The 26,792-nt window shown below is 35.2% G+C and overlaps 1 protein-coding gene, 1 non-coding gene and 1 pseudogene across 3 annotated transcripts; 1 reads left to right on the top strand and 2 right to left on the bottom strand.

Moving 5' to 3' along the window:
* Positions 1-9,375: 9,375 nt before the first annotated feature.
* Positions 9,376-13,206, top strand: LOC143600204 (peptidyl-prolyl cis-trans isomerase CYP37, chloroplastic-like). The gene is made up of 11 exons (XM_077077959.1): positions 9,376-9,461; positions 10,794-11,054; positions 11,135-11,224; positions 11,303-11,398; positions 11,477-11,584; positions 11,777-11,826; positions 11,893-11,995; positions 12,062-12,115; positions 12,669-12,809; positions 12,891-13,013; positions 13,097-13,206. The coding sequence occupies exons 2-11, from the start codon at positions 10,833-10,835 to the stop codon at positions 13,157-13,159; spliced, it is 1,050 nt and encodes a 349-aa protein (XP_076934074.1). The 5' UTR covers positions 9,376-9,461; positions 10,794-10,832; the 3' UTR covers positions 13,160-13,206.
* A 2,997-nt stretch (positions 13,207-16,203) lies between these two features.
* Positions 16,204-24,202, bottom strand: LOC143600206 (callose synthase 12 pseudogene; annotated as a pseudogene). The gene is made up of 3 exons (XR_013147431.1): positions 22,793-24,202; positions 16,398-20,306; positions 16,204-16,305 (listed from the first exon to the last, which is right to left on the bottom strand). The product of XR_013147431.1 is annotated as a callose synthase 12 pseudogene (transcript).
* LOC143600208 (small nucleolar RNA J33) lies at positions 18,671-18,746 on the bottom strand. The gene has a single exon (XR_013147432.1). It is a non-coding gene; the product is annotated as a small nucleolar RNA J33 (small nucleolar RNA).
* Positions 24,203-26,792: the final 2,590 nt, after the last annotated feature.

Genomic DNA, 26,792 nt, shown 5'->3' with positions numbered 1-26,792 from the left:
GCCTGATGACAAGTTCGCCTGAGGTTTAAGTTCGCCTGATGACAAGTTCGCCTGAGGTTTAACTTCGCCTAAAGCTAAGTTCGCCTGAGGTTTAACTTCGCCTAAAGCTAAGTTCGCCTGAGGTTTAACTTCGCCTGATGACAAGTTCGCCTGAGGTTTAACTTCGCCTAAAGCTAAGTTCGCCTAAGGTTAACTTCGCCTAAAGTCAAGTTCGATTAGAAAATAAATTAAAAATCTAATGAAAAAATGTGTTAAGACGGTTAATGGAAATAAAATTTTTCCAAGCTGACCTGGCAGCTCGACCCCAGCCAGGGGCTCTGCCCCTTGGACCCTGCTAGGGGCTGCCGCCCCTAGACCCCGCTGCCAGGGGCGCTGCCCCCGGACCCCCGTTCGTTGTGGGTCATATAAAGATAGAAATACATTATGAGAAGTGATAGTTAATTGATACGTGTAACTTGTTCAGTCAGCCGAGCTCAGTTAAAGAAGGGATTTACAGCTATCAGAAAAAGAAGCAGAGTTCAGGTGAGTTTCTAGCCCCATTTATGTGTTATGTTTTCGGGGCTGTGTGCATACTCAACATGTTTGTTAATACACTTATCCTAAGAGATAAGTGTATGCCTTATATGGATAATGTGAAATGTATGAATGATTGCTTGATGGTACGTGAACGATCTTCGGATATTGCACGTACTGTCAGGTCGCAGCACTAAGAATAAGGTAAGTATGTTATGTAAGTTTATGCGTATGAACATGATAGAGGTAATAGAAGAAAGAAATGATAACGTATGGTTGTATGGTTGCGAAAAGGGAACCGAGCCCTAATAATACTCGAGGAATGTAGGGCGTAATGCCCTTTATAACGTAAGATATGAAAGTAAGTTATTACAAAAGAAAGTAAGAAAGTATGGAAGTAAGAAAGTATGAATGAAAGGACATAATTTTATGTGTATGTCGTGTATGGTATATGTGATAGATACGATTGATTGCTTGACGGTACGTGAACGATCTTCGGATATTGCACGTATCGTCGAGGGAAGTGATTAGCTCCTTACATGGATAATAAATAACAACTTATAGATAGTGTTCCTTCAATGGAAAGTATAGTGTTCCTTCAATGGAAAGTATAGGGTTTCTTCAATGGAAAGTATAGTGTTCCTTCAATGGAAAGTATAGGGTTCCTTCAATGGAAAGTATAGTGTTCCTTCAATGGAAAGTATAGTGTTCCTTCAATGGAAAGTATAGGGTTCCTTCTATGGAAAGTATAGTGTTCCTTCAATGGATAGTAAAGTGTTCCTTCTATGGAAAGTATACAGAGTGTTCTTCCTATGGAAATTATATATAGTATGGTAATGGTAAGGTTCTTTTAATAGATATTACGTGATGATCCTCCCATGGATATTTATACGAGGTTAAGGTAGAAATGTGTGTCTTCGGATACGTTAAGAAATATATGAGAATAAAATTGTATGTTGCCTGATTAACTAGAACTCACTCAGCGTAGCTGACTTTTAGTATGCACGCAGGTGAGCTGATTATAGAGTTAGCATGAGGATGACACACGGCATGGATTGAACGGCTGGCATCTGAAGAAAGAAGTAAAGATGTTTTAAATATAAAGTTTTGTGTTATGGTATCAAAGAAAAGATTTAATGTTTTGTAACAAATGATTGATGTTTTATATTCCGCGAAAAGTTTTAATAAACTCTGATTTGAAGAACTGTGTTTATGAGTAAATCCGACGCTAAAGTAGGGTCACCGGGTTCGGGGCCTTACAGTGTTCCTTTGAATTTCTGTATTGTAACGAACGTGACGATAACCGACCGAATTAGTGTACACACACAACCTCAACGCTGGACTTTTACCAACACCCGATTGTACCGACCGACACCTCCCCCATTGGTTCACCTCAATTTTTATATTCCGGATTTTTGCACATGTACCATACCGAGCGTAACCGAAACTGACCGAATTTGTGTCGACTTACCGCCTCAATGCCCAGGACCGACAAAACTTGGATTTTACCACCGCCTAAGTTTACAGACCATATAAACGTCGAATATTTTGGTGTTATTTCTGGTACAATAATGCATGTAATCGAAACCAAACGAACTCGCGTCGACTCAATGCTTAGGTTTTATCACCGTCCGAGTTTTTATCGATCTGCCCGGCGCAACACCCCGGGTAAGACACTAGTTTAGAACAATTTGTTAATCTTAAAAAATATTTGTTAAAAGTATATGTTATGTTTCTTTTTGTTTTTTAACGGCCAACAACAGAGAATTGTCTAAGCACTTCTTACGTGATGATACAATGGAAAAAGGTCATCATCCGCTGGCCTAACCCATCCATATGGAGTTTTTAAGCGCCTCCAAGTTATCAGTTCCGAAGAAAACTCATCTGCCCGAAGGCCTGATGGTGGTAAAACCCGAACACCCTCAAGATCGAACAGGAGATCACAAAGAACCCGGTCGTCTTTCATTGAGTCACCCATGCCTTCGCAAAGTATTGTCTGTAGGGATTGAACCTGAGTCTCCATTAAAGAACCTAGACTTTCTACCATTGCACCACATTAAAAAGGACTAAAGTCTATACTTCTAAAACCGATAGTTTGAAATTGTTAAATGATTTTTCAGTTCCCAACAACAAACTTGTATTTAAAAACTTAAATAATATGCATACTGAATTTAAAAACTTTCAAATAAGGCAAATTGGAAATAAATAATCTCAGCTTTTGTGTATTGGCCGATAATAATCTTAACTTTAAATATCACCCTCAACGGTCTAACCTTTTAGCTATTTTTGTCTCAATGGTCCTCCATTAAAAAACACTTAACGTCGTTAAGTTTTTTTGTGTTTCAAACCGATGTTTTAGGGCTTTTGATCCGAAGAATGATACGAGTCAACTGATGTAAATCTTATCTCTAAACGATTATTCAAATGGCTTGATTTTTGTTATTTGGAAATTCAAACGCCCGAATTAAAACACTGTTTCATTGCTTGGATCACAGTTTCAACTTTCGTGATAAATTTTACATCAGTTTACTTGTATCATTTTTCTGATCAAAAGCCATAAAACTAGGAATGTTCAAAGGGTAAGACCCTACCCTTTTACCTAATACCCTACCCAGACCCTTTAGCCTTTTAGGAAGAAATGTGGACCCGAGACCCTACCCTCTAAACAATAAAATGGTCGGGTATAAATAAGGGTTTCAAAGGTCCAACCCTTTATCCTTTAAAGTGGTAATCGCAGCTCCTTTTCTGCATTTACTAGTTGCATCTCATATATGGCTTTAATAAATGAATCCTAGAATAATTATACTTTCATTTAATAACACAGTAAACTCTAACTTCGAAAGTTTATCAGCCATTTGAGCCGATGCAAATACACGGGATTTCTCAAATTTTAAAATTAATAAGATGAATTATTTGAAAGAAAAAAACAACATTAATTAAAGGAAAAGATAAATCTAATATATAGATAAGAAGATTAAAATATAAAATTTACAAATTCAAGAAAATTAATCTCTTACATAAAATTTATGTATTAACTTATTTGTGAAGGTGAACAAATGAATATAGATTGTGTTATATAGATGTATGAATGTAATGTATCCGGATCCAGAATTTGCATTGAATCAGGAATGAAATCATTGATTGAAGTTAACTAATATTGATTGGTGGATAATTTTGATATGAATTCAAATTTCATGCATAATTTATAAATTTATTTTGATTGATTTATAAATTTAATTTAAGCAAGCCTACAAAATCGTCCACCACCGTATTTAACAACAACAAATCAAATTAATCATCAAGATGATTTTTTTCTTTACTAAATTAGTTCCATTATTAAGTTGCAAATTTTCTTCCTCATTCAAAATGATATTGAAATTACCCAATGATTATAGGAAATTTTGTTTTCTTAGATGAGTTTCTTTATTTTTTTTTACTTAGAAGAAAATGTAAATTTATTGACAAGAAAGAAATTAGTGGATTTCAAAAAATCTCTTACTTTCGATAGAATTTTAAGCTCATTTTAGAACAAACATTAGAAATTTTTCTATAATAAAGTATTTTATATATTTGTAACCAGAATGTAAATATAAAAAAATGAAGAATATAAAATTTTTTCTTGTTTATGAACATTTCTACTCAGTTAACTATTCTCATTACTTTATATATACGCACAATCAAATACAATATATGTAGTTTTTATTAATTTAATTAAGTTTTGTGTTTGACTATTAGTAGTAGTTCCCAAATATTGTTTTATTCAATTGGTGTATGATATGTTTAATAGTTTCTTAAAATAAATAGCAATCTTAAATAATCAAACATTAATATCATTACTATAAATATCTAGAATTAAGGATATTGGAGATTAGAATTTAGGAGGGAAAAATGGTCAAGAATCAATATGGGACTGACATGTGGCAACCAATATTTTCTTTTATTAGTATAGTAAGATAAGATAAGATATAGAGAGAACTTCGGTTTTAATCCCTGTGGTTTCTTAAAATTATCAATTTTGGTCCAATAGTTTATTTTAGGCTTTTATGGTACAATAGTTTCAACTAACTATCAGTTTTAGTCCAATCCACTAACGTCATCCACCAGCCGTTTGTTAATACAACTTTGAGGGACTTTTTTATATTTTTCACAAACTTTTAATTCATATCAATATTTCTTTTTTTTTTAACTAAAATAAGTTTTATACCTTTTGTTATTTTCTAACTATTATGATTTATTATATTGTTATATATAAATATAAACTTTTTTATTTTTTTTAATATTTATTTTGAAACCGGAGCTTTTTATGCAACTATGTATTTATTTATTTGTATTTGAATAGTTTTACTTTTACTTTTATTGTCGTAATAATATCTAGGCTTTATAAAACAAAGTATTTATTTTTTAAAGTTCCCCATTTTAATTCTACATTTCTACTAACTATAAATGATTGAAAAAACTTAACTTTTCGGCTTTTATTTCTCGATAGTAAAAAGAACATATATTATATTTATTTTATATTGTTTTTTTTACTTTTTAAATGACGGAGGGTTTTTAAAAATTTGTTTATTAATTTTAATTTTTGGTTTGTATTTTGTTTCGAACAACTAATTTTTGTACTCAATAGAGTTTGAAACAATTATTTCACATGTTAATCACCTTGCTAGCCCATCAAAATGGGAAGGATATCTTAGTTTGTATTTATTAAAAATATGCACTTGCATAAAAACGCTAGTTTTGAAAAATTAAAAATAAAAAGTGTATAGATATTTATATACAAACAAATTTAGGAAACCATAATACTAAAAAATAACAAAAAGTATAAAATTTAATTTTGGTAGAAAACCCAAAAATTCATATGAATTAAAAAGTTTGTGAAAAATATAAAAAAAACCCTCAAAGCTATATTAACTAACGATTGGTAGATGACGTTAGTGGGTTGGACTAAAACTGATAGTTAATTGAAACTATTGTACCATAAAAGCTTAAAATAAAATATTGGACCAAAATTGATAATTTTAAGAAACCACATGGACCAAAATTGAAGTTCTCTCTAAGATATATATATTTCCAATTAGTAGTATGACCTTTTATTTTTATTTTTTTTAGTAGTCGGGAAATTTACGATGAATCATATATAAAATACAAACCTCTCCTATATTTCAGATTAATCGCGAATCTGATGTATATCTATCTAGAAACTAGTAAATGGGTCAAGGGTTTGAAAAAGGGTCGAACCCTTGAAACCCTTTACCCTTTAAGGTGAAATTTAAATACCCTTTACCCTACCCATATTATATATTCGGGTCTAATTAAGAGTTTTATGAGTCGGGTAAAAGGGTTTCAAGGGTCTGACCCTTATCTTGCTCACCTCTACCTAAAACGCTCGGTTTTAAACTCGGAAAAAACGTAACGTCGTTAAGTGTTTTTTAACTGGAGTCCATTGAGACAAAAATGGCTGAAAGGTTGGACCTTGGTAGTGATTTGTAAGGTTAGGATTATTATTGGCCAATACACAAAAGGTGAGATTATTTATTTCCAATTTGCCTTCAAACAATAAGCTTGTTTAATAGATAATCTCGAGCCCAAACAACCTCCTATCTATATAATTATTATAAAATGTATTAAATTTATATAATGTCCCGTCGTATGTGAAGTTATGATAAGATAAGCAAGCCGAGCTCGAGGCTTGTTGACACACCTAAGACCGGGACAAGACCCCAAATCCGCACAAAAAAAAACCGGACCATAAAAGTTCACAGTTCAACAGATTTGATGGTGAACCCCAAATCTTCGAAGTAAATAATCAATCTATAGATGATGATAAAAAAAACATACTTTTAATATAAATAATAATACCAAATTACCAACCAATATTCAATCTATGTCCCATAAGCAAGTAATTCAGTTACTATCACATTGAAATAACCTACTTTTTTAGTTTTATCAAGCTACTTCTTTTCGCTATGCCATAAGCAAGTAATTCAATTACAACTATATTGAAATAACCTGCCTTTTTTAGTTTTATCAAGCTACTCCTTTTCTTTAAAACGTTAAGCGTTTTTTCAAACTTCAATAATTTTTAAAATTATATATTGGGACCCTTACCTTAAAACTATGAAAAAAGTTCAGCGAGTCGTGTACAGTAATTCATCAACGACGAATTACCATAACTTTGTTTTTAGTATGATCAGCTTTGTCATTCAAAACAGGTTTGCGACGCAGCTTGTTGTCTTCTTACCTATTTTTTCTTCTTTTTTTATTGGATCCTTTTTATCCGGAAAAAAGTTATACCATAAATCAAATTTTTTTTATATATTTAATTTAAGTTTAATGATGTCTAGCTCAGTTCGTCTTTTGGCCCCACCATCTCCTGTTTTGAGAAAACATGTTGCCCAAAGACTCACTATGGTAAAACCCGGTTGAGATTGTATACAAACTTGATACCTTGTTGCCTCTAATGAAAATCTTTACTCCCTCTTCAATACCAATTAAGCTAAAACTTATTCACAATTTTTTATTTATGTTGAAATTAAATATTTTTCTCTACGTATCTACTTTTAAAGTACACGTGACATTTCCTGATGACTGTATGTAGTTTTAAACATTAAAGGGTCTCTAAATGAATTTGTTAACTACCTCACACATGTTATCCATTTATTCAATAAAGACAATTACTTGGTGGCCAAGGTTAGATCATTGGACTTATTTAAGTTTTCAATATTTTGACTCACCGGTCACCACAAATATTTGGTCCCATTTGGAACCTAGGAAGCTGTACGAATGCTCACTTATAAATATGAGAATACCGGCCATGGTTTCATCCACAACAACACATTCCAGTTTCCAATATTTATTTTAACCACCAAATAATCACAACAAATTGCAGTTGCTTACTTGCTTTGTATCTCAGCTTTCTTCAAGCTTAGAAAATGGCTATTTTACCAGGCTTCTTTACTTGCTTTTCGGGTATAGACGACGGAAATGAAAAAACTGGTGTATCGAGCAAAGTTCAACACAGTGATAGCAATCATGAAACCAAGGGCAAGGGAAGAAAAGGCGCACCAATCCCAGTTGCGTACTTTCCTATTGGCTCAAACTTTTCACGCTTGCAATAAACCAATTTGATATGATGTTTGCTACTTTAAGTGCATCGACTACAAGTCTACGACTATTATTAAATATTAATAGTTGAATAGAGCCGGAGAGAGATAGATACATAAACGGATCTAATTATTAATTGATGTATTTTTACTTTAATTTTCATGTATTTTAATTTGTTACTTTCTTTACATTTCACTAAAAGTGTCACTCATAGATAAATGCAATTTTTTTTTGTTAATACTCTAAAAAGAACCTGCTTAGTTTATTTTATGCGAAAATAGTTAAAACTAATTCAATTTTGATATATTAGTGCATACCGGATCAAAGGTTGGATCGACCCGGGAGGTCGGGCCGGACATTGACCCGGATGACGTTATAATATATATATATACTAGTGTTTTACTCGGCGCGTTGCGCTGGAGCAGGTCGGTAAAACCTAGGCGATGGTAAAACCCAAGCGTTATTGGTTTCAAGCATTGAGATGCTAAGTTGACGAAACTTCGGTCAGTTTCGATTACGTGGTTTCTTGTACTCAAACTAAAAACAAAAATTATAAAAATTGTGGTGGTCCAATAGCATGACTTCGATTGGCAAAACACGAGCGTTGGTAAAACCCGACCATTTTCGATCCCTAACGTTGAGGTCGGGAGTCTATGCAAATTCGGTCGGTTTCTGTCACTGTCACGTTCGTTATGATACCGGAAAAATCGGCATTTTGTCGATTTTTGTTACGTTCACCAGGATACTGAAACTAAAACAAAACACGATGAGCCTACGCGAATTCGATCGATTTCCGTCACATTCGTAACAGTAACGAACAAAAACATGTCTTGCACCATCACGCCAAGTGGCCTAATGGGATACTTGCGACACAAAAACTCTTATTTATATTAACATATTTAACAAAAAAAGACATAAAATTATTAAAAAATGAAACAAAAAGATCTATTCAAATAAAGATGAAGAAATTTTGGTGTATGTGAATCGAAACCTGCATCCATTGCCTGCTTACTCTTTCTTCCTAAGTGATAACAAACTTAGAACCAACCAACTCAACAAAATATCACAATTGTATATCCATCAAAGTGATATGTATAATAACAAAACTAATAAAATATTCAAAAAAGTCTTCTCTGACACCAAACTACTTAATTATAACAAGAAACTCTTGTTTTGCAAATAACACTTTTTTCTAAAGCCTAAAATTTCATCTTGTCTTTACACAATTCTCTAAAGCAGCATAGCAATAGCCTACTGGTGTGTATAAATTACAAGGTTGGTCCTTTTCAAAAATTAGAATAGTGGTCCCTGTTAGTTACCAAATTGTAAGACGTGATCTTTTTTTCTAACATACATTGTGTTTTTTTTGAAAAGCAATTAAAAACTCAGTTAAATATGTAAAATGACCATTTAACAGTTTACTTAAATGAATGAATAAGTTTACAAAGAATTTCTAATATCAAAAAAATACAATATCTTAGTACCCAAAAGTAATTCCCCTTATCCTTTCAACTTGGTGAGTTGTTGAATTATTTTTTCTATTACAAGGACTAAATATGTCATAGCTTAGTACCCTTGTTATAAATCCCTACACAATTTGGATGAGATCAACTGCATGCAGGGACGTAAAAAAACAAAAACAAAATAGAACCACATGCGAATAGAATAGAATAGAAAAGATAGGATTTGGATGATGATGGTGCTACCCGCCAAAACCTCCTGCAACAATTAACCTCTCGGTTTCCAATCGATACACTCGGTCCTTGTTCCTGCTCAATACAAGTCCACTGAAATCGTTTCAACCGAAGGTTGTTACCTGCATTTTGTCAAAATCAGAGCATCCAACGGTTAGTAGGAGTTCTAATTATCATCGTTGATTGCTTACGCGATGTAGATTAGCCGGTTATGACGGCGGTTTCTCGTTACAACACGTTTCATAATTAGGTAGAAGATATCAAGGAATGTGATCGAATCAGTTAGTTATGAAAGAGCAATATGTTGGAGTGGTTGCCTCCACACAATTAGCTTGCATATAGTTTGTGTTTAATAGCATCCCTAGATATTAGTCACCGCATTGTATTTATATATCTCTCATCGTAATCGAACAATGTGTGGTTTTATAATATATTCAAAAGAAGATACATTTAGTGTTTAAATTTGATTCCGGTTTAGATTCTTAATTGCGTCAAAATCAGTTTAGATTTTACTTTAGGTATGCATTTTTGTCAAAGTTTGAGCATCCAACGGTTAGTATGAGTTCTATTTACACTAGTGTTGTTATCACTGCGTAGTTTTGAAGATGAATCAATGTTGATAGTTTACACAATGTAGATTAGCCGCTTACGATGTGGTTGAATAACGCGCATTTTGTTATTAGGCAGAAAGTACATTTAGTGTATGAATTCGATTCCATTTCAGTTTTCAGATTCGTAATCAGGTGAAAATTAGTTTAGATTTTACTTTAGGTATGCATTTTTGTCAAAGTTAGATCATCCAATGGTTAGTATGATAACTACCTACACTAGTGTTGTTATCGGTGTGTAGTTCTGAAGATGAATTATCGTTGATTATTGACGCAGTGTAGATTAACCGTTTATGATTCATTTCGCATTACAATCTGATAGAATAACACGCATTTAGTAATTAGGTTTAAAATACATTTCGTTTATGACTTCGATTTCGTTTCAGTGGTTTAGATTTGTAATCAGGTCAAAATTAGTTTAGATTTTACTTTCTAGTAGCATTTTCAATCTGACAGAACAACAAGCATTTTGTAATTAGGCTGAATATGCATTTAGTGTATGAATTTGATTTCATTTCAGTGCTTGCAGTAATCAGGTCAAAACTAGTTTAGATTTTTCTTTAGGTATGCATTTTTATCAAAATTAAAGGATCCAACAGTTAGTGTGAGTTCTGCAGTTCTGCTTACAGTAGTGTTGTTATCGGTGTGTAGTTTTGAATGTGCATTTCGAAAAGTTTGTCCCTTTTACATTAATATTGAACAAAAGGATCCAATTACAACAGGGAGGCTGATAAGCGGGCAACAAGCTGAAAAGTATATTTACTGTACGAATTTGTTTCCGTTTCAGTGATTTAGATTCGTAAGTTAGGTTAGATTTTACTTTGGGGATACATTTTTGTGCAATTCTAAGATCCGTAATCAGGACTTTGTCATGTAGGAATGTTCAGACTACCGAAAAACCGAAACCAAATCATGTATGCCAGAATTACAGCAAGGAATTATAAACTTGGGAGCTGCAGTTTCTGCGATTGTTGTTATTGTTCAACTCATATCTCCAGTGCCATTATCCGGATGGGATGCACCATTTCTTCCACCTGCTGAAGCTGTGCTCTATTCACCAGACACAAAGGTCCCCAGAACTGGAGAATTAGCTTTGAGAAAAGCCATCCCTGCAAACACAAACATGAAAACTATACAGGTCCGTCAAACAGTTATTTATTGGTACACTTTCTCTGTTTTGATACATGTTATGCTGAAGTTTTTCATGGTTTCTTGTAGAATTCTCTGGAGGAACTGTCATACTTGCTAAGGATTCCTCTGAGAAAGCCTTATGGAACCATGGAGGGCAATGTAAAGAAAGCTTTAAAGGTAGTTAATCACGTTTCGACATGTTAAAATGAAGATTGACCTGTTTATTTTTTCTCATTGTTCGTATTAGTTGATCAGATTGCAGTTGATGAAAAGGAGTCTATTTTGGCAAGCTTACCAGGTGATCAAAAGGAAAAAGGGTTAGCAATATATGAATCTCTTACTGATGAGAAGGTACTTTGCAAGACAACGTGCCAAATACACACATAAGGTTTTACCACAGGTTCTAGAACCTTGTTTTTGGGCTTGCAGGGTGAATTGCAGACTCTGCTTAGATATATAAAGGATAAGGATCCAGATAGAGTATCAGTAGCTCTATCATCTTCACTTGATTCTATTGCCCAGTTAGAGCTCCTACAGGTACATTGCAAGTAATACAAACGGTTATTCTATCTGAGTGCGCTTTTTTGTAAACAATATTGGACTTTTTATGCTTTGTTGAAAATAATGCTGACTTTTTTGTAATAATTAATTCTCAGTTTGATAAACTCTGAATATGCAAGTTACATCCATTTTTATATATATATGATTGCAGTATTTTGTTTTTGACAGGCTCCTGGGCTATCTTTTTTGTTGCCTGCACAATATTCAAACTATCCTAGGTAAAACTTCACTTGCATTTTTCTATTTTCTTCTTCTTTATCTTCAAATATACTTATATTTTTTAGGCTCACGGGGAGAGCAGTTGTTGAATTTGTGGTTGAAAAAGGAGATGGCTCAATGTTCACTCCACAATCTGGTGGTGTACCAATAAAAGCTGCTAAAATCCAGGTGAGCTGAACCTTAAACATCATATGTTGTTTTGTGACCTCAAATGATCATTAACTGTATTCACAGGTTGTCTTAGATGGATATTCAGCACCACTGACAACAGGAAATTTTGCAAAACTGGTAAGGTAGTGTGACATTACATCATCTGTTTAACTTGTCTTTCTAACTTCATTAATCACTTATACTTCATGTAAATGTAATAAATGAGCATTTTAATAAGAAAAGGAAAATAGGCCTGTAAACGAAAAATAAGCAAACGGATTTTCTTGTTCATGTTCGTTCGTTAGAAAATTGAAAATGTTCATTTGTTAACATTCTAAACAAACAGTTCATGAACATAAATCAACAAACAAAAATGAAGTAAATGAAAAAAATATAAGTGAACATAAACAAACAATCATAAACGAACACCTATTGAAGTCTAATACATTAAGTATACAATAGTGTCAAAAGTTAATAAACGAACGTAAATGAACAAATGAAGCATGTGCTCATGTTTGTTTGTTTAATAAAATAAAAAAAATTGTCATGCTCAATTATTAAATAAACGAACATAAACGAGCATCCCACTGAACAATTCACAAACGATTCACTAAATGTTCATTTCGTTTACAGGCCTGCTTATAAAAAATTATAACTTTAGAACAAAAGGATAAGCTAAGTGATTGTTCAGGTAACTGATGGAGCCTATGACGGAATGAAGCTAAAATGCACCGACCAAGCGATTGACAAGAGCATAGGTTACAGTGTTCCTCTAGAGATAATGCCATCTGGACAGTTTGAGCCGCTGTATAAAACAACTTTAAGCAAACAGGTTGGTGGCTGGTTCTTGTTTGGTCAAAAGGCCAATGTTTCTTTCTATACTTGTTTTTCAATAACGTTTACAAAATGGAAGGATGCAGAGCTGCCTGTGCTTCCGTTATCTGTCTATGGCGCAGTTGCTATGGCCCACGATGAGGTGTCTGAGGAATACTCGTCTCCAAATCAGTTTTTCTTTTATCTTTATGATAAAAGCTACGTGAGTATATAAAATAATCGTAAGTGTTTATATTTACCTAAATTATGAGTGTGTATAGTTAACACCTGGTTATGTGTTAACAGTCTGGCTTAGGAGGTTTATCTTTTGATGAGGGTCAGTTTTCTGTATTCGGGTATGTCTTTTAAACCTTTTTTACTCTTTGTATTTCATGAAACTTAGAGATAAAAGTTTTATAACCATAAATCTGCATATAAAACTAATAACTTAATAAAAACAAGTATTCCTTTGATATCTGTATGGTTTAACAACATTCTTATGCCCATTGATACGTCAACAACGTACTTGAGCTTTTTTGTATGTCACTTTAGAAAATATTCGGTGAACAATGTCTCTTGACTGTCAAATACATAAATATTACATGAAAAACAAGTATTGGATTCTACATGTCAAATATGCATATTTTTTAGCGATGTCATGTGATCCCTAATACATGGATCCACTCGTACATCAAGTTTTTAGTCATTCATTGACTCGATTAATGAGATTTTTAATTTTTAGAATCAACTTCATAAAGTGTTTTCTATGCGCTATGTCACATTAATATATAATTTTTTTATTATTATTTTGTCAAACTTCTACCGATATAAGTTTGAACTTAGGACATCTAATTTAACTTATACCAAAAAGCATTTGGTCAAATCACCAAATGAAATTTTGATGTCTTATTATAAGTTATAAGGTGTTTCCTTCTTTTAGACACCCAAGGTTTGGATTTCATAATATTACTAGAATATAGCCTGTCTGATACACAGATGGTTAAAAGTAAACAAAAAGTTAAATTTAATAATATATCCTCTGAAGCCCTGACTCTTCCATTCCTTCTCCATCGCCCTCATTCTAAATCGATTCACCTCTGAATCACCGATCTACTCTCTCAAATCTGTCAGCCTCTTCGGGTGGTATCTGAATTCTATATATGCTACTTCATATTCTATAAATACCTATACTATACATCTATCTCTGCATATGCAATCAACAAGTCTCAACAATCTGTAAGTTTTCTATCTCTTTCTATTAATTATTATATTAGGGTTTGTATAATTGATTGGGTAGAACCCTAAATTTAAATGATAAAAGTTTGTTGATTTCAGTTATCTAATAAAAATTTGATTTTGTTATTTCTTCAATCTACTGTAAGATCGCAGCAGAGTCTCTTTCTCTCTCTCTCTCTCTCATCAGTAGGTACGCTTCTTCAAATTCTTCATCAATCCATATGGATTTACAATCTTTCAAGTAGATTGTGAGTTCAGTTCATGTTGTTAATTATTTAGTTTTAGGTTTCCAAACTCATGTTGTTAATTATTTAGTTTGACATATATATAAATTTAACATAATACTAAACAAAATCAATGATGTTATATGATGTTTGATAAGAATTTTATTGTTTTTTTTTTAATTTCATGGGCATTATACGATCATGTTGTTAAGTATATTGATTATTGGCACCTAACACCTCCTCAACCCTTGATTACTTTAAACCTAACCGTTCCGAATTTGATTCGGATTGCTAAAGTTCGAAATTCGACTCAATATCACCATCTGTTATGGTTTTTAATGTATCTTGATTGCGATGAAGCAGTTGGAGATTTGAGTGTGGTAAAAGCGAAAGCAAAGTTGAAACAGGCTCAAGAATCTGGAAAAGATATCAGATTTATTGTAAATAAATTGAAGGGTATGCTTTTATGGATTGGTCAAACTCTAAGAACCATTGCTTCAATGAGCAGGTTCAAGATTCTTCTTTTGTCGCTTTCCTAATTTACCCTTTTGGTTTACTCACTGTATACAACACGGGAAGGATTGGGTGGTAAAGTTGCATCAATAGAAAGATGAAATCAAGATTGCAATTCAACATTACTGGTTAGGTATGAGACTTTTTTGGGCTGATGTTCGAATAAGCTCTCGGTTGCTGTTGAAGTTAAGCTTTGGAAGAAGTATTACCAGAAGGGAAAGACAACAACTCATGGTTTACCCTATCGTTCGTCAGTGCAATAAAAAAAATCCAACTGTTATCATAAACTGGGTCACAACGCGGACTATAAAGAAAGCAACAACATATATGGTGTTTTTTAAGGTTCCAGATCTTCCTAATCCAGGTGCCCAACTTCCATAAACTGTCACCGATCTCTATTGTGGGGATTTGATTTTTTAATGCATCTTGATGATTTAATCTGGTTAATAATGGTTTGTTGAATTTGTGTCGGTTTGGATTTTGGGTATGGTTAAAAAAAATTCAAACATGAACAAATCCTTTATGCTACATAGTGTTGTTTAATTTATTATAAACATGTTATCTTTGAGTTATTCACATCGAAATAAATTATCGGAGTTAGAGTTTAATGGTACTTGGTAAACTTTTAGAGTTAGTGGTACCCACAAAAAAGATTGTTCTGTCAAACATCAATGTCTTACATCCAACATCGTCGTTCCAACCGACAGATGCGTTTAAACTTCACCGGCTTACTTTCGCCGCCTAAGATGCAGATATGGAATCCGGAAACAGCCGACCGCCTCCTAGGATTCGATATGGTATCTGGCGACATCAGAATGCATGAGCATACATATAGAGAGAACTTTTTCAAAAATGGTTGAAGAGAAGAAAAGTTACAGGGGCATAAAGAGAGAGAGAGTCAGAAAGTATCTCCACAAATGAACATGTGTTGTGGAACATGTGTAAAGTAAAGGCCAGCGTGTAGCCCATACATCATAACTCAGAGGGTACAATAATCAGTGCCTAAAGCACAAACAATCGATGCGATAAAGTCAATGAATAGTAACATTAAGGGTGAGTCAAGATTTTGCAATTTAAAATATATGATAATATGTAAAGTTATGATAAACAAGCCAAGCTCAAGCTTGTGCTCGGCTCGTTTACAACCCAAAGTCGGGTCATTACCCCTTATCCACAAGAGGATGAACCGGACCACAGAAATGCACTGTCCAACTGGCAATTCAATTACAATAATACTAACCAATAATCAAGCTGTAGATGGTAATCGAGTTGCAGATGATAAAGAAACAATCTGGATGTGAATAATAGCAACCAATAATCAAGCTATGCACAAAACAAGTAATTCAATTACAACAATAATTTAAAAGAGAGCAACCTATATCATGCTAAAATAAGCCGAGTAAAATATCCAATAAAAGATTCAAAAAACAGTTTCATATCCTCTAATTTCACATACATAAGTACATGTGTCACATACTAACCAAAAGAATCAAACCTTCACTGCATATCCACTCCTATACTCCCTTCATCTTAATATCAAACCTGCAAATTTTGCAATCAAATTCAGCACAACACAAATGCAATAATCATTCAAACTGAAAATCATTAAATCACTAAAGATATAAATAAATTACCTCCAATCAAAATTCAGCTCTTTGACTTCTTTCCAACTAAAATCTGGATAATACGCAGACCCCTACTAAACGCATCATTAAACAAGATCCTCGTTTGCATCGACTGGAAACCTGGCATCCATGACTAAACCGCCACCGGAGTCAACACAATCACGCCAAACATAGTATCATACGTGCGGGCCACAGACACAACAGTGCCCCATATTATAGTTTTCTCCAAAACGGGCCTGAACACTTGTGCAATCAAAAGAAACCCCCAACCAGTGGGAATAAACGCCAACAAACTCGTGAACATATCAAGGAACTTAAACTCTGTAAACTCCAACAAAGCGATTATTATCAGTATCCCGAGAGCAATCACCAGAAACTGAACCAGCCGATAATAAATATGTTCTCGTGCAGAATACTTATCGCGCGCATACACTATAACCGAGTACAACCCGAGAGCCACCACCACATAAATCCAAGAAAGTATGTAAACGCAACGCTTTTACTACCCGCAGCAATACCCAGCTGGTAAACAATTCCATACTGAAAGAAGAAAAACCGCAAATCTAAAATAACTTCGAATATTTTCCCAAATAAACCGGTATTCCTCAAATGATCTTGCTCTTCATACCACCATCTTTCCCAACTCTCCTCGGACTTTGCAAACACGCCCCCACAAAACCCGATCCAGTTCATGAAATCATCATAATCATAAACTGTTTTCAACCAATCGAACCCAGACGGATTGAACACAAACGGAGCCATAATCCATGAAACCACAAGAAACCAACTTGAAATGGTTAACGCGATATACGTAAACGTTCCTTTCGCAACGGGACTGTATCCCGCATAAACAGTTAAGATCAAACCGAGCTCGATTGCCTTTATGAAATGGCTTCGAGCGTAAAGTCGGTAATTTTCAGCAAATTTCTTATGTTCCACCACGAACCCACGACCCGTTGCACGATACTTTGCACCACCGTGAAGAATGGTTCGACCGAAATAATGAGAACGGGTTCCTAACGAGAACGTGTAGAATACAGAAGATAGTTGAAGCTGCATTGTTATGAAGTCCCATATGGCTGCAAGAAACCCTAACTCGAGGGTATTTTCGACAATCATCGGTAACGCGGTGAAAAGACCGAGCTGGACGATAAACTGCTGGTTTAAAATTGTCCCTAACGCTCGATTTGTTTGAGTATCGCCTGCAACCGAGTTCTCAACACCGCTAAGTGCGAGATATAACCGACCCCACAAGAACGCGTAAACTGTTAATGAAATCATCATCGTGTTAAAAAAGAAACCAACGGTCGTGTAAAAAAACGAAAGCATTCTGAAAAAATCGAGTCGGTGACCCAATCGATACACGTCTCGACTAAGAACCTGCTCACCATTTCCGCTTGCAACTTTAGCTTCAAACATGGACACTTGATTTAACCCGACATCTCGTCCTTTACCGACTTGAATATACTCGTGGTGGGTCACGTTTCCGCCTCTTAACGTGCAGTTAAAACCCGCAAAAATGTCTTCACTTAAGTTGATCAATCTTGAAGCTTTACTGATTCCACCACGCGTTAAGAACCAAAACCGATCGAACACGTCGGGATGGCCATAATGCAACCGAATTTTCAACGGGTTGGCTAAGACCCGCTGACCCAACGTGACAAAACTCGTTTCTTGAGCTGACATGAACCACGCAAGCGACGAAACAGAACCCGTAAAGATGTTCTCTCGTACACCCAAAATGTTTGGCTTACGAATACCGTATTTACTTTTGTATTCTTCAAGTAAATTCCTCATTTTAAGAGCTTCTTCAAAGTAATTATCTTGATTCATGTCAATAGTTTGAACCGCATCGCCACGAGTGAAAATAAGAGCATGGTTTTGGTTCTCGGGTTTTCCTTCTCCAAGCTTTAATGGGCCTGGTAACTTCACCCGATAAATTTCAACTTCTTTTTCCAGTTCCTGATCATACTTCACAAGAACAGAATAATAATCCGTCACATCCCGTGTCCCGTCTTTTCTCGGCACCTCATTGACATAGGCAACCCGGAGGGCTTCATTGTTTTTCATCAAGTACAGAATCTCTTCAGCATGGGGATCTTTTTTCGCCTTTTGGGTCCCGTATATCTGACACGCAACAACATAAGTGTACTTCATCAATGCAGTTCCATACTCATGCCCCTTAAACATAGTACTCATAGTACTATCAGCTCTTCTTAAACTCTGACCCGAGCGACTAGAATCATCCCCACTGCCTAACGGGACGAGCTCCCGTGCACCTTCACGGATGTCCATTTCAGAAGCCGAATCAAGAAAGGCAAGCATTTTAAGAGCTCGGTAATAGTACATCATTCCGCGAACTGTACGGGCCAGTGTTTGACCCCTGTACGAAGCCCAAAGCCGAAGATCTCTCAGCTTAGTGGTCCATAACTCCTTTTCCGACACCATTCCTTCACGTTTCATCCGTTGCAAAAAGTTAACCCATTCATCAGCATATATAGTTTGCAAATAATAAAGAGTCGAAACCCCGTCTTTATTCTCGGTTTTCAACTGTTCTCTATTGTAAACCACTTCTTCATTGTAATACGGTGTCTAAACACTAAAAGCCATCATCTTTTCAACTTGAGGCGCGTGAGGAATGTTCATAAACAACGAGTTGCTAAAGAATGCAATTCGTCGTCTTGCTTCTAAATTCACGGGAATATTATTCATGGAGTCATGTGAAGTAAGAATCGTGTGAAGTCTTCGAGTCTGTCTATAAAAACTCTCATTTTCTGAACCGGGTAACTCAACCGCATTCTCAAAAAGCAAACCCGCTCCCGAAAGTGGTCTGTGTGGGGCCAGCCCGTCTTCTTTCAGCTCATTTATGGTTCGTTTTTCTCTAAAGAAGTCACGAATAACCACCTCGTACAGTGCTTGTAGTATGTTGACCACTTTGTTGACATCTTGTTTGGACTTTATTAACAAACCCACAAGTGTGATCAGATGGGTATGAATCTTGGGAAGAGCATACATGTTAAACGTCTTGGTGAACTTTCCAATATCGATTGAGTTTTTGATTTCTTGAAAGATTGTGGTAATAATCGAGTACTCTTGCGTGTTCTGCTGTACAATTCTGAGCAGCAAGTGTTGGACACTATCATAAGTTTCAATAACAGAACAACGTCTGTACTCGTGTTTCTTGATTTTGGACCATAGCCACTTGTCGGGAGCATCAACCAATTCCTTTGCTTGACTTAAAGCAAGAAGTAACTCATTAGATAATAAGAAGCATGGCCATCTTACAACACGAACACTCCATGTATTTTGAGGCAATTCAAGAAGCTCCACTTCACGGTCACTAATAATATCTTCTTCTCTAAATGTCGAGATTATTTCATTCCAAATCAATGCAAACTTATGGGCCTTAATTTGATCCGAATCAAGTTTCTTGAACGGTCTTCCGAGACCATATCTTAACTTCAATCTATGAAGGGTATCTTTAAACTTACTCCTTAGCGTCCCTCTTGTATTCAACAACTGTTCTTCAGGCATCAGATTAAACTGCATTGCACTAGCAAAAAACTGAAACCGTAACCTCAGCTGCTGCACGTTTCTAATCTCACCCAAATGGCTCAATAACCCGACTCCCGCACCCACAAACGAAGAGTAAATCGAATACCAGATTTGTAAATCCATTAAGTAGATCAACACAACCGGTAGCCATAACAGCCCTACAGCAAACCGGTTACTATTACCAAAAAACTCATGCCATTCATATCTTACATCATCAAGGTCTAAAATGGCTTTAGTGGGCTGAATCATAGGTTTTATCTGCAAGAAGTAACTGAATATAAACTTGGTAGCGAGAACCACGATCCAAAACAATGTATACTTTACGTTATCCACTAGACCTTCTCTAAGTCCACGACCCACAAACTGTAATACCCGTAAATTTTAGTTTTACAAAATATGATATAATAATAATAATAATAATGGGAATAAAAATAATAATAATAATAATAATAATAATAATAATTTAAAATTGAAACCTAGATGATTTCAAACTCATGATTGAGCATATGTTTATTATTTTATATTCCAATCATCATCTAGATCAACTTGTTTCAAATTCAAACGTGCTGGAAAATTTGGATTAACTCCGAAGCCTCGTTACTTCACAAACGACCTCCGTTATAAATTGCAACAAACTCCATCGCACCCATCTATCATCTACTCTCATCACACCTATCTCCACCTCCCTCATTGTGACTCTACGCTGTTGTTGTTACAAGTGGCTGACGCCGACTCCATTGCCGACGAACCGTCACGAAACCACAACCACCAGTCCACCACCGTCTATCAGTTGTTACCGGAGGTAACCATCATCATCACGTGAGTTTGCCGCCCCCGCTTGTCACGCCACTACGGACGCTGCGTGTTGTCACTACTGCTACAGCCATCTACTGCCGCCGCACATCGAGCGCTACCGCCATCGCTGCTGCAACCTCCGCCACCACTGTCTTATTCCTAGGAATTTTTATCGCTCATCCGTCGAGGTATCGAGCACGTTCTCTATTTCTATTTCGTATATGTTTTTAATCATAGCCTATTTGTGATCGTTGATCTATTTCCCGCGACGTAAAACCTTGTTTATTTAGAAGAACCAAAAGTTAATATATACAGAGGTGCTCATGCATGTTGTATATACAACTTGTTCGTGTGTGTGGGTGTATATATATATATATATAATTGATTTTTAGAGTTAAACGTAATAGCCAAAATAGCCATAATGCAACTAATATAAATTTAATATATTTGGTATGTATACCCAGTAACCAAACTTATGAATTTAAATTAAGAATGATTAAGTGTATAAAGAGTTTTGTTGGTTTTGATAAGAAGTTGAGTAAAGTTAGTTTTGTTCCTATATAATGAGCTAGTAAAGGTTAGTGATTCATGATATATTTAAAGCTTAAACGTTTTTGGATAATTACTAAAATGATCTTATGACAATGAGTTTTCAACAATAAATTGTGAATTTTAGAAGGCATATGTCGTGGGCGGAAATCAACGAAACAACCCATGTAAATTAAATTCGTGTATCTAAATAATAAAATTGTAAATAAACCGTAGGTTCTCATAATTGTTGAAGACAAGCCAATTTGTTTGCTTTTGCTTAATCATTAAGGTACGGATTCTGGTTTCTGTCACTCATAGTATAAATTTTATTTTGTTACTTTGTAGTACGGTTTCTGTTTTTGTTTCCTCTTAGTACTATTTATATTCCGTTACTTTGTAGTACGGATTCTGTTTCTTGTTACTTTGTAGTACGGTTTCTGGTTTCTTTCTCTAATAGTATTAATTATATTCCATTACTTCGTAGTGCGACTTTTGTTCTCGTTTACTAATAGTATTGAATCTATTCCGTTACTTTGTAGTACGGATTTTCGTTACGCGTCGGTTATATTTTGAGTTCAGTTATTTTATATGATATATTTTAGTTATATGTTTTTAGTTTTAGTACTCTGTTACCCGAGCATTTTCTGACTTGTCGTTGGGGCGTCAACGGGAAGGCACTTATCGTGACAGTGCGTAATCAAAGTTCACGGCGTCTCTAACTAGTACTTTTGAAGTATTAGGGCCACTTGGAGGCATATAGATCGATCTTAGCTCTGACTCCTGACTCCTGACTCCTGACATGGCACTTATCGTGACAGTGCGTAATCAAAGTTCACGGCGTCTCTGAAAGTACTCATGTAGTACCTTGGCCACTTAGAGGCGTATAGATCGATCTTAGCTCCGACTCCTGACTCCTGACTCCTGTTTGAGATGGAACAATGTGTGCACGCCACCCACACCGTCTCCTTGGTGCATGGACTAGCTAGCTGTGTACCCCTCTGTTTAGGCTCTGGGTGCTTCCGTATTACACGACCTATTTATTTTAACATCGTCGTCGTGTATTTTAGTAATTATATTTTGTTTCGCTATATTTCTGGTCCGTTTCGATATGTGTATATGCATTTGGTTAAAGTTGAGTATATTCAGATTACGTCCCGATCGTGTATCGGATTATGTTTCGCATCTAATTATAGTTCGGTCTAAAACGTGGTTTTATATCCGCAATAGTTTCAGTTTTATTTCAGTATGTGTTTTGTCTTATGTATGCCTTTACCTATACTATTGTTCTTTCCGTTACTGGGCAAATTTTTGGCTCAACCGTATTTTCTTGTTTTGTTTTTCTTATTTTGTTTTCAGGTAATACGGGAAATTAGTGATGAGATATAATAATGAAGTTCAAGCTTTTTAAAGGCTATTCATTTTCGGTTACCTGAGTAAATATAATTTGACTTAGGCTTATTCGAATTTTGTTATGATGTCTGTAATAGTGACACGTCAGCCTGCTCCGGGTTGGGGTGTTACACAAACGTTTTACTTTGAAACCACCAAGTTATCAGGTAAAAGACTCTCCAGTTTGTATTTTCAAAAAAGTTACGAACCCACGGAATAATAAACAAAGCAAGTGCTAAAATCTCGGGCAAGATGAACACGAATGCAGCTTCAACAAAATCCACCACTCGCTTATTATCAGCACTCGACCGACGCCCATCATCATTCCTTTGATTCCAAATCCTGGTGTACAACACCAGGAACACAATAATCCAAACAACCGAAGTAATAATCTTTAACACCATTCTAACACCTAGCCACATCGTCTCTCTCGACACCAGCTTATACTGCATCACAGCATCAAGAACCGCTTGTAAAAGCCTCAACGCGCTCCACGTAATAAACACACTCAAAACCTTCGCTTGAACACTCCTATCCTCCAACGACTCCCACGGATATGTCTTCTCGTCTCTCCACGCCACAATAATCGCAGCCTGTAAGAACATAAACAACATAATCCATAGCTTGTCAAAGCTCCTGAACAAATTCAAAAACGACCTCTGCTCCACGAACCCCGTCTTCCCGACCCACTTCCCACGACTCGTCGTCGCGAAAAAATTACTCCCGATATCAATCGGCCACTTCAACTTCTCAAAACACCTCCTACTCCAAAACTACTCGTTTAAATCATCATAATTCCGCCAGTCTGAATGCGGTGCCATCCCGTTCCTACCAAACTCAATCTCGGTTTTAACCGTGTCGTAAATCGGCTTAACCACGCGATCTAAAAACGCGTTTTCCCCCGAAATCGAGGGCAAAGCCGGCCTCCCGGTATTCTCATCAATATAATCTTCTAATATTCTATTCAACTCCATAGCCATATGATGGAATACATAACAAATACATTCCGGCATAAACCTTAAATTAGCTGACTCACCCCATATCAATAAATACAACGAGACGTACAACAACTCACGACGTTGGTCGGATTCAGAGTGCTGGCGGCGGGATTCGGAGATCCATATGTTAGATTTAGTACCGAGGAAAGAACACCAGTGGGTGTAGTTGTTCAGAAGCTTCCGGCGGAACTTACGCAGGACGGTGGGGTCGAGCTTGTCGATGTTGTCGGGCGGCGGCTGGAGGCGCATCTGGGCGTTGGATAAGTGGAGGACGATGTGTTCGCGTTGGTTGGAGACGTTGTGAGACTGGAAGCCGAAGAAGGCTCCAAGCCAGTCGAGGAGGTCGTAGTGTGGCTGCCATGGGATGAAGGGAGGTCGCCGGAGGTTACCGACGGAGCCTATGGCGGCGGTGGCGGCGCGTACCTCGGGGAAGCGGAGGGAGGGGTGGTCGGTGAGGAGGTTGTGGATGGGGATGATGTTGTAAGTGGAGTTGGGTGGTTCGGGTGGGTGGCTTGACGGTGGAGGACGTTGCCGGTGAGTAGTCATGTGGATCTGTTGGTTGTTTGTGGGGTTGAATAATGGGTTTGAATTGGTAGGATTTGATTTGAAACAATGGGAATAATAATAATAATATATTATTATTATTATATTATTATTTGGATCTATGAAATGAAGGTAACGTTAAAAAAAAAGAATTATGTTAAATTTCCTATATTATAATATATTATTATTATTATTTGGTAGGATTCAGATTTTTAAATTTCCTAGTGTTTGCCACTAGCTAAAAAGAATTATGTTAAGGAAAGAAAAGGTATTTTATTTATTAAGGTAGTGTTTAAGGTATTGTTTGATATGCTAAATGTCATAATGAAATGGATCATCATGAAAAAATAAATAAAAAAATAGATTTTAGGTTGCTCAATCGAATTGAATCATGTATTACATAAAAATCTTATTTTATCAAAATTATTTCGTCCTTGTCTTTTTTTTCTTTTATTTCATTCTTCTTTTACCGTACTCTCTCAATACTATTGTCGTCACAACCACCACTATGACACAATAGGTTAACCAAACAATACAAATGAATGGTAATGACGTATTTCATTCTGGTAATCAATTATTTCTTCATTCCATTTACTCCCCATGCCAAACAGACTCTAAAAATTGTGTTTTGTATGTGGTAATGGAATCAAATGGACAGGGAAATCAAATTAGCAATATAAGGGATCATTCATTCCATTACCAATGGTAGTGGCAGCCAGAGGTTGTGTTGGTGTCCAGGAGTAGTGACCAGCATGGTAGTGTTGGCCAATGATGTTGGCGGCGGTGGTGATGATGGTAGTGGCCAGAGCCGGTGGTGCCGATGGTGGTGGGCAATGGTGGACCTACTCCTTGAGTAGGGGTGTCGGCCGTCCCTTGTGAAAAAAAATAGTAGTGTATAGGTGTGTTAAAATATCAACCAACCCCTGCGAAATTTTGACACCAACCCCTGTGGAATTTCAAAAACAACAAAAAGACCCTGTAAAATTTCAAGAACAACCCTCACGAAATTTCAAGACATGCCATAATAATAAATAAATTTACATATTTACAATCTATATATCTATTAAAGCAATTCATTTTACTACATTCCTATTGAATGAGTTTAGTAATTTTCATAAATAAGAATGCATTTTTAGAATTTTCTTCTAATTTAATAAATAAAAAATAAAATTTAATATTCAAGATTGGATGGCCTTTAAGCTTCTAATAAATTTGGCTAAGTTTTTGCTTTACAAAAAAGTATTTATGATATGCATAAAATGTTCACTAAATATAGAATCCTAGCCGTCCATTTGCAAACGCTTTTTAGCATATTCACCAAATTAATATCTTTTTTTTAGTTTGATGTTTTAAGTTGTAAATATATATTCAATAACCATTTAATAACACTTTCACAACTTGGATGTTTTAATATAAATATGTATTTTTAAATGTTTTTTTTCAATATTATGGTATATGCTTTAACTAACAATTTATATCATATCTTAATTTTTTGTTACTCAATTTGTCTTTGCATGTTGCTTTGGTTTAGAAAACACAGGAATTATATGGATTGCAGTTTCAATAAACTAATGCAATAGCCTTTTCATTAATATTCATATTAGTAATATCTTATAATTATTAATTTCAAAAGTATAAATTAATAAATTTTCATCTATGGTAATCTTTTTCATTTTGACAGACTTATGTAAAATAATCCGTTTATTGGAAAACCATTATCATTACATTTCTTCAAATAGTTAGATAATATGTATGTGTGTGTGTGTGTTTTCAATTGACGAATTTTCTATTTCCACCCATGTAGCATACGGGTCAATAACCTAGTTATAATTATATAAGTGTTTATAAATAATTTATTCCACAAAATTTGAGTTTAATATATGCAAGTTTGATACAAATTTAGGCCGAAATACTCAATCAATCAATACCTAAATTTTAATACCAAGTCCAAAACTATTAACCCACACCGCAGTTAACCTATTAAAAAATGGTTATTATGACGCAAGTAATATGTCAGGTGAGTCCAACGGATTCAGAGTTTTAATCTTAAAAGAAAATTTTTTTGACTCATAGGCAAGAATTGATTCGATTTGAATTATCCGGAGAATTCTTTATATAGATGTCCAATGATATGTACAATGTTTTGCTTACCAACTTAATTTGCATTGATGTATCCTTTATCAAAGTTAGTTCTCGCATTACCCATTGCAAGTGCACGCATTGAAAATGCTTTTCGGTGATGAAGTACGTGAAGTTCGATTTGCGTAATCAGATGGGTGATAAAAATTTAAAAGATAGTTTTATTTGTTTCATTGAGAAATACTTGCCTGTGAATGTCAGACTAATGTTTAGATTAGATTTCAAAAAATGAAATCCGTAGAGAACAATTTTAGATATATGGTATTTTAATTATGCATTTCTAATGACCGGAATGGCCCAACTGGACCAAAAATAATCATATACCAATTATCCGACCCAAATGGCTGAACCAGAATCGGAAAAAAAATTATATAGTGATAGTCAACTGAATATCGACTTAAAAAATTTCGGTCCCTATGAAAAAATTTCCCAGGTCCCTCACTGGTGGTGGGCG

Source organism: Bidens hawaiensis, unplaced genomic scaffold, assembly GCF_021521415.1.
Source record: "Bidens hawaiensis isolate Kalapana, Puna unplaced genomic scaffold, B.hawaiensis_p1.1 tig00053798_1, whole genome shotgun sequence".
Classification (NCBI taxonomy): domain Eukaryota; kingdom Viridiplantae; phylum Streptophyta; class Magnoliopsida; order Asterales; family Asteraceae; genus Bidens; species Bidens hawaiensis.
This window is presented reverse-complemented; position numbering and strand designations above follow the sequence as displayed.

Bases quoted from the DNA above. Each gene is read 5' to 3' on its own strand.
- LOC143600204 (XM_077077959.1), top strand. From the start codon at position 10,833: ATGCCAGAATTACAGCAAGGAATTATAAACTTGGGAGCTGCAGTTTCT. The intron at 11,585-11,776 runs GTACATTGCAAG...TGTTTTTGACAG, and splicing joins CCCAGTTAGAGCTCCTACAG to GCTCCTGGGCTATCTTTTTT. The intron at 12,116-12,668 runs GTAAGGTAGTGT...GTGATTGTTCAG, and splicing joins CAGGAAATTTTGCAAAACTG to GTAACTGATGGAGCCTATGA.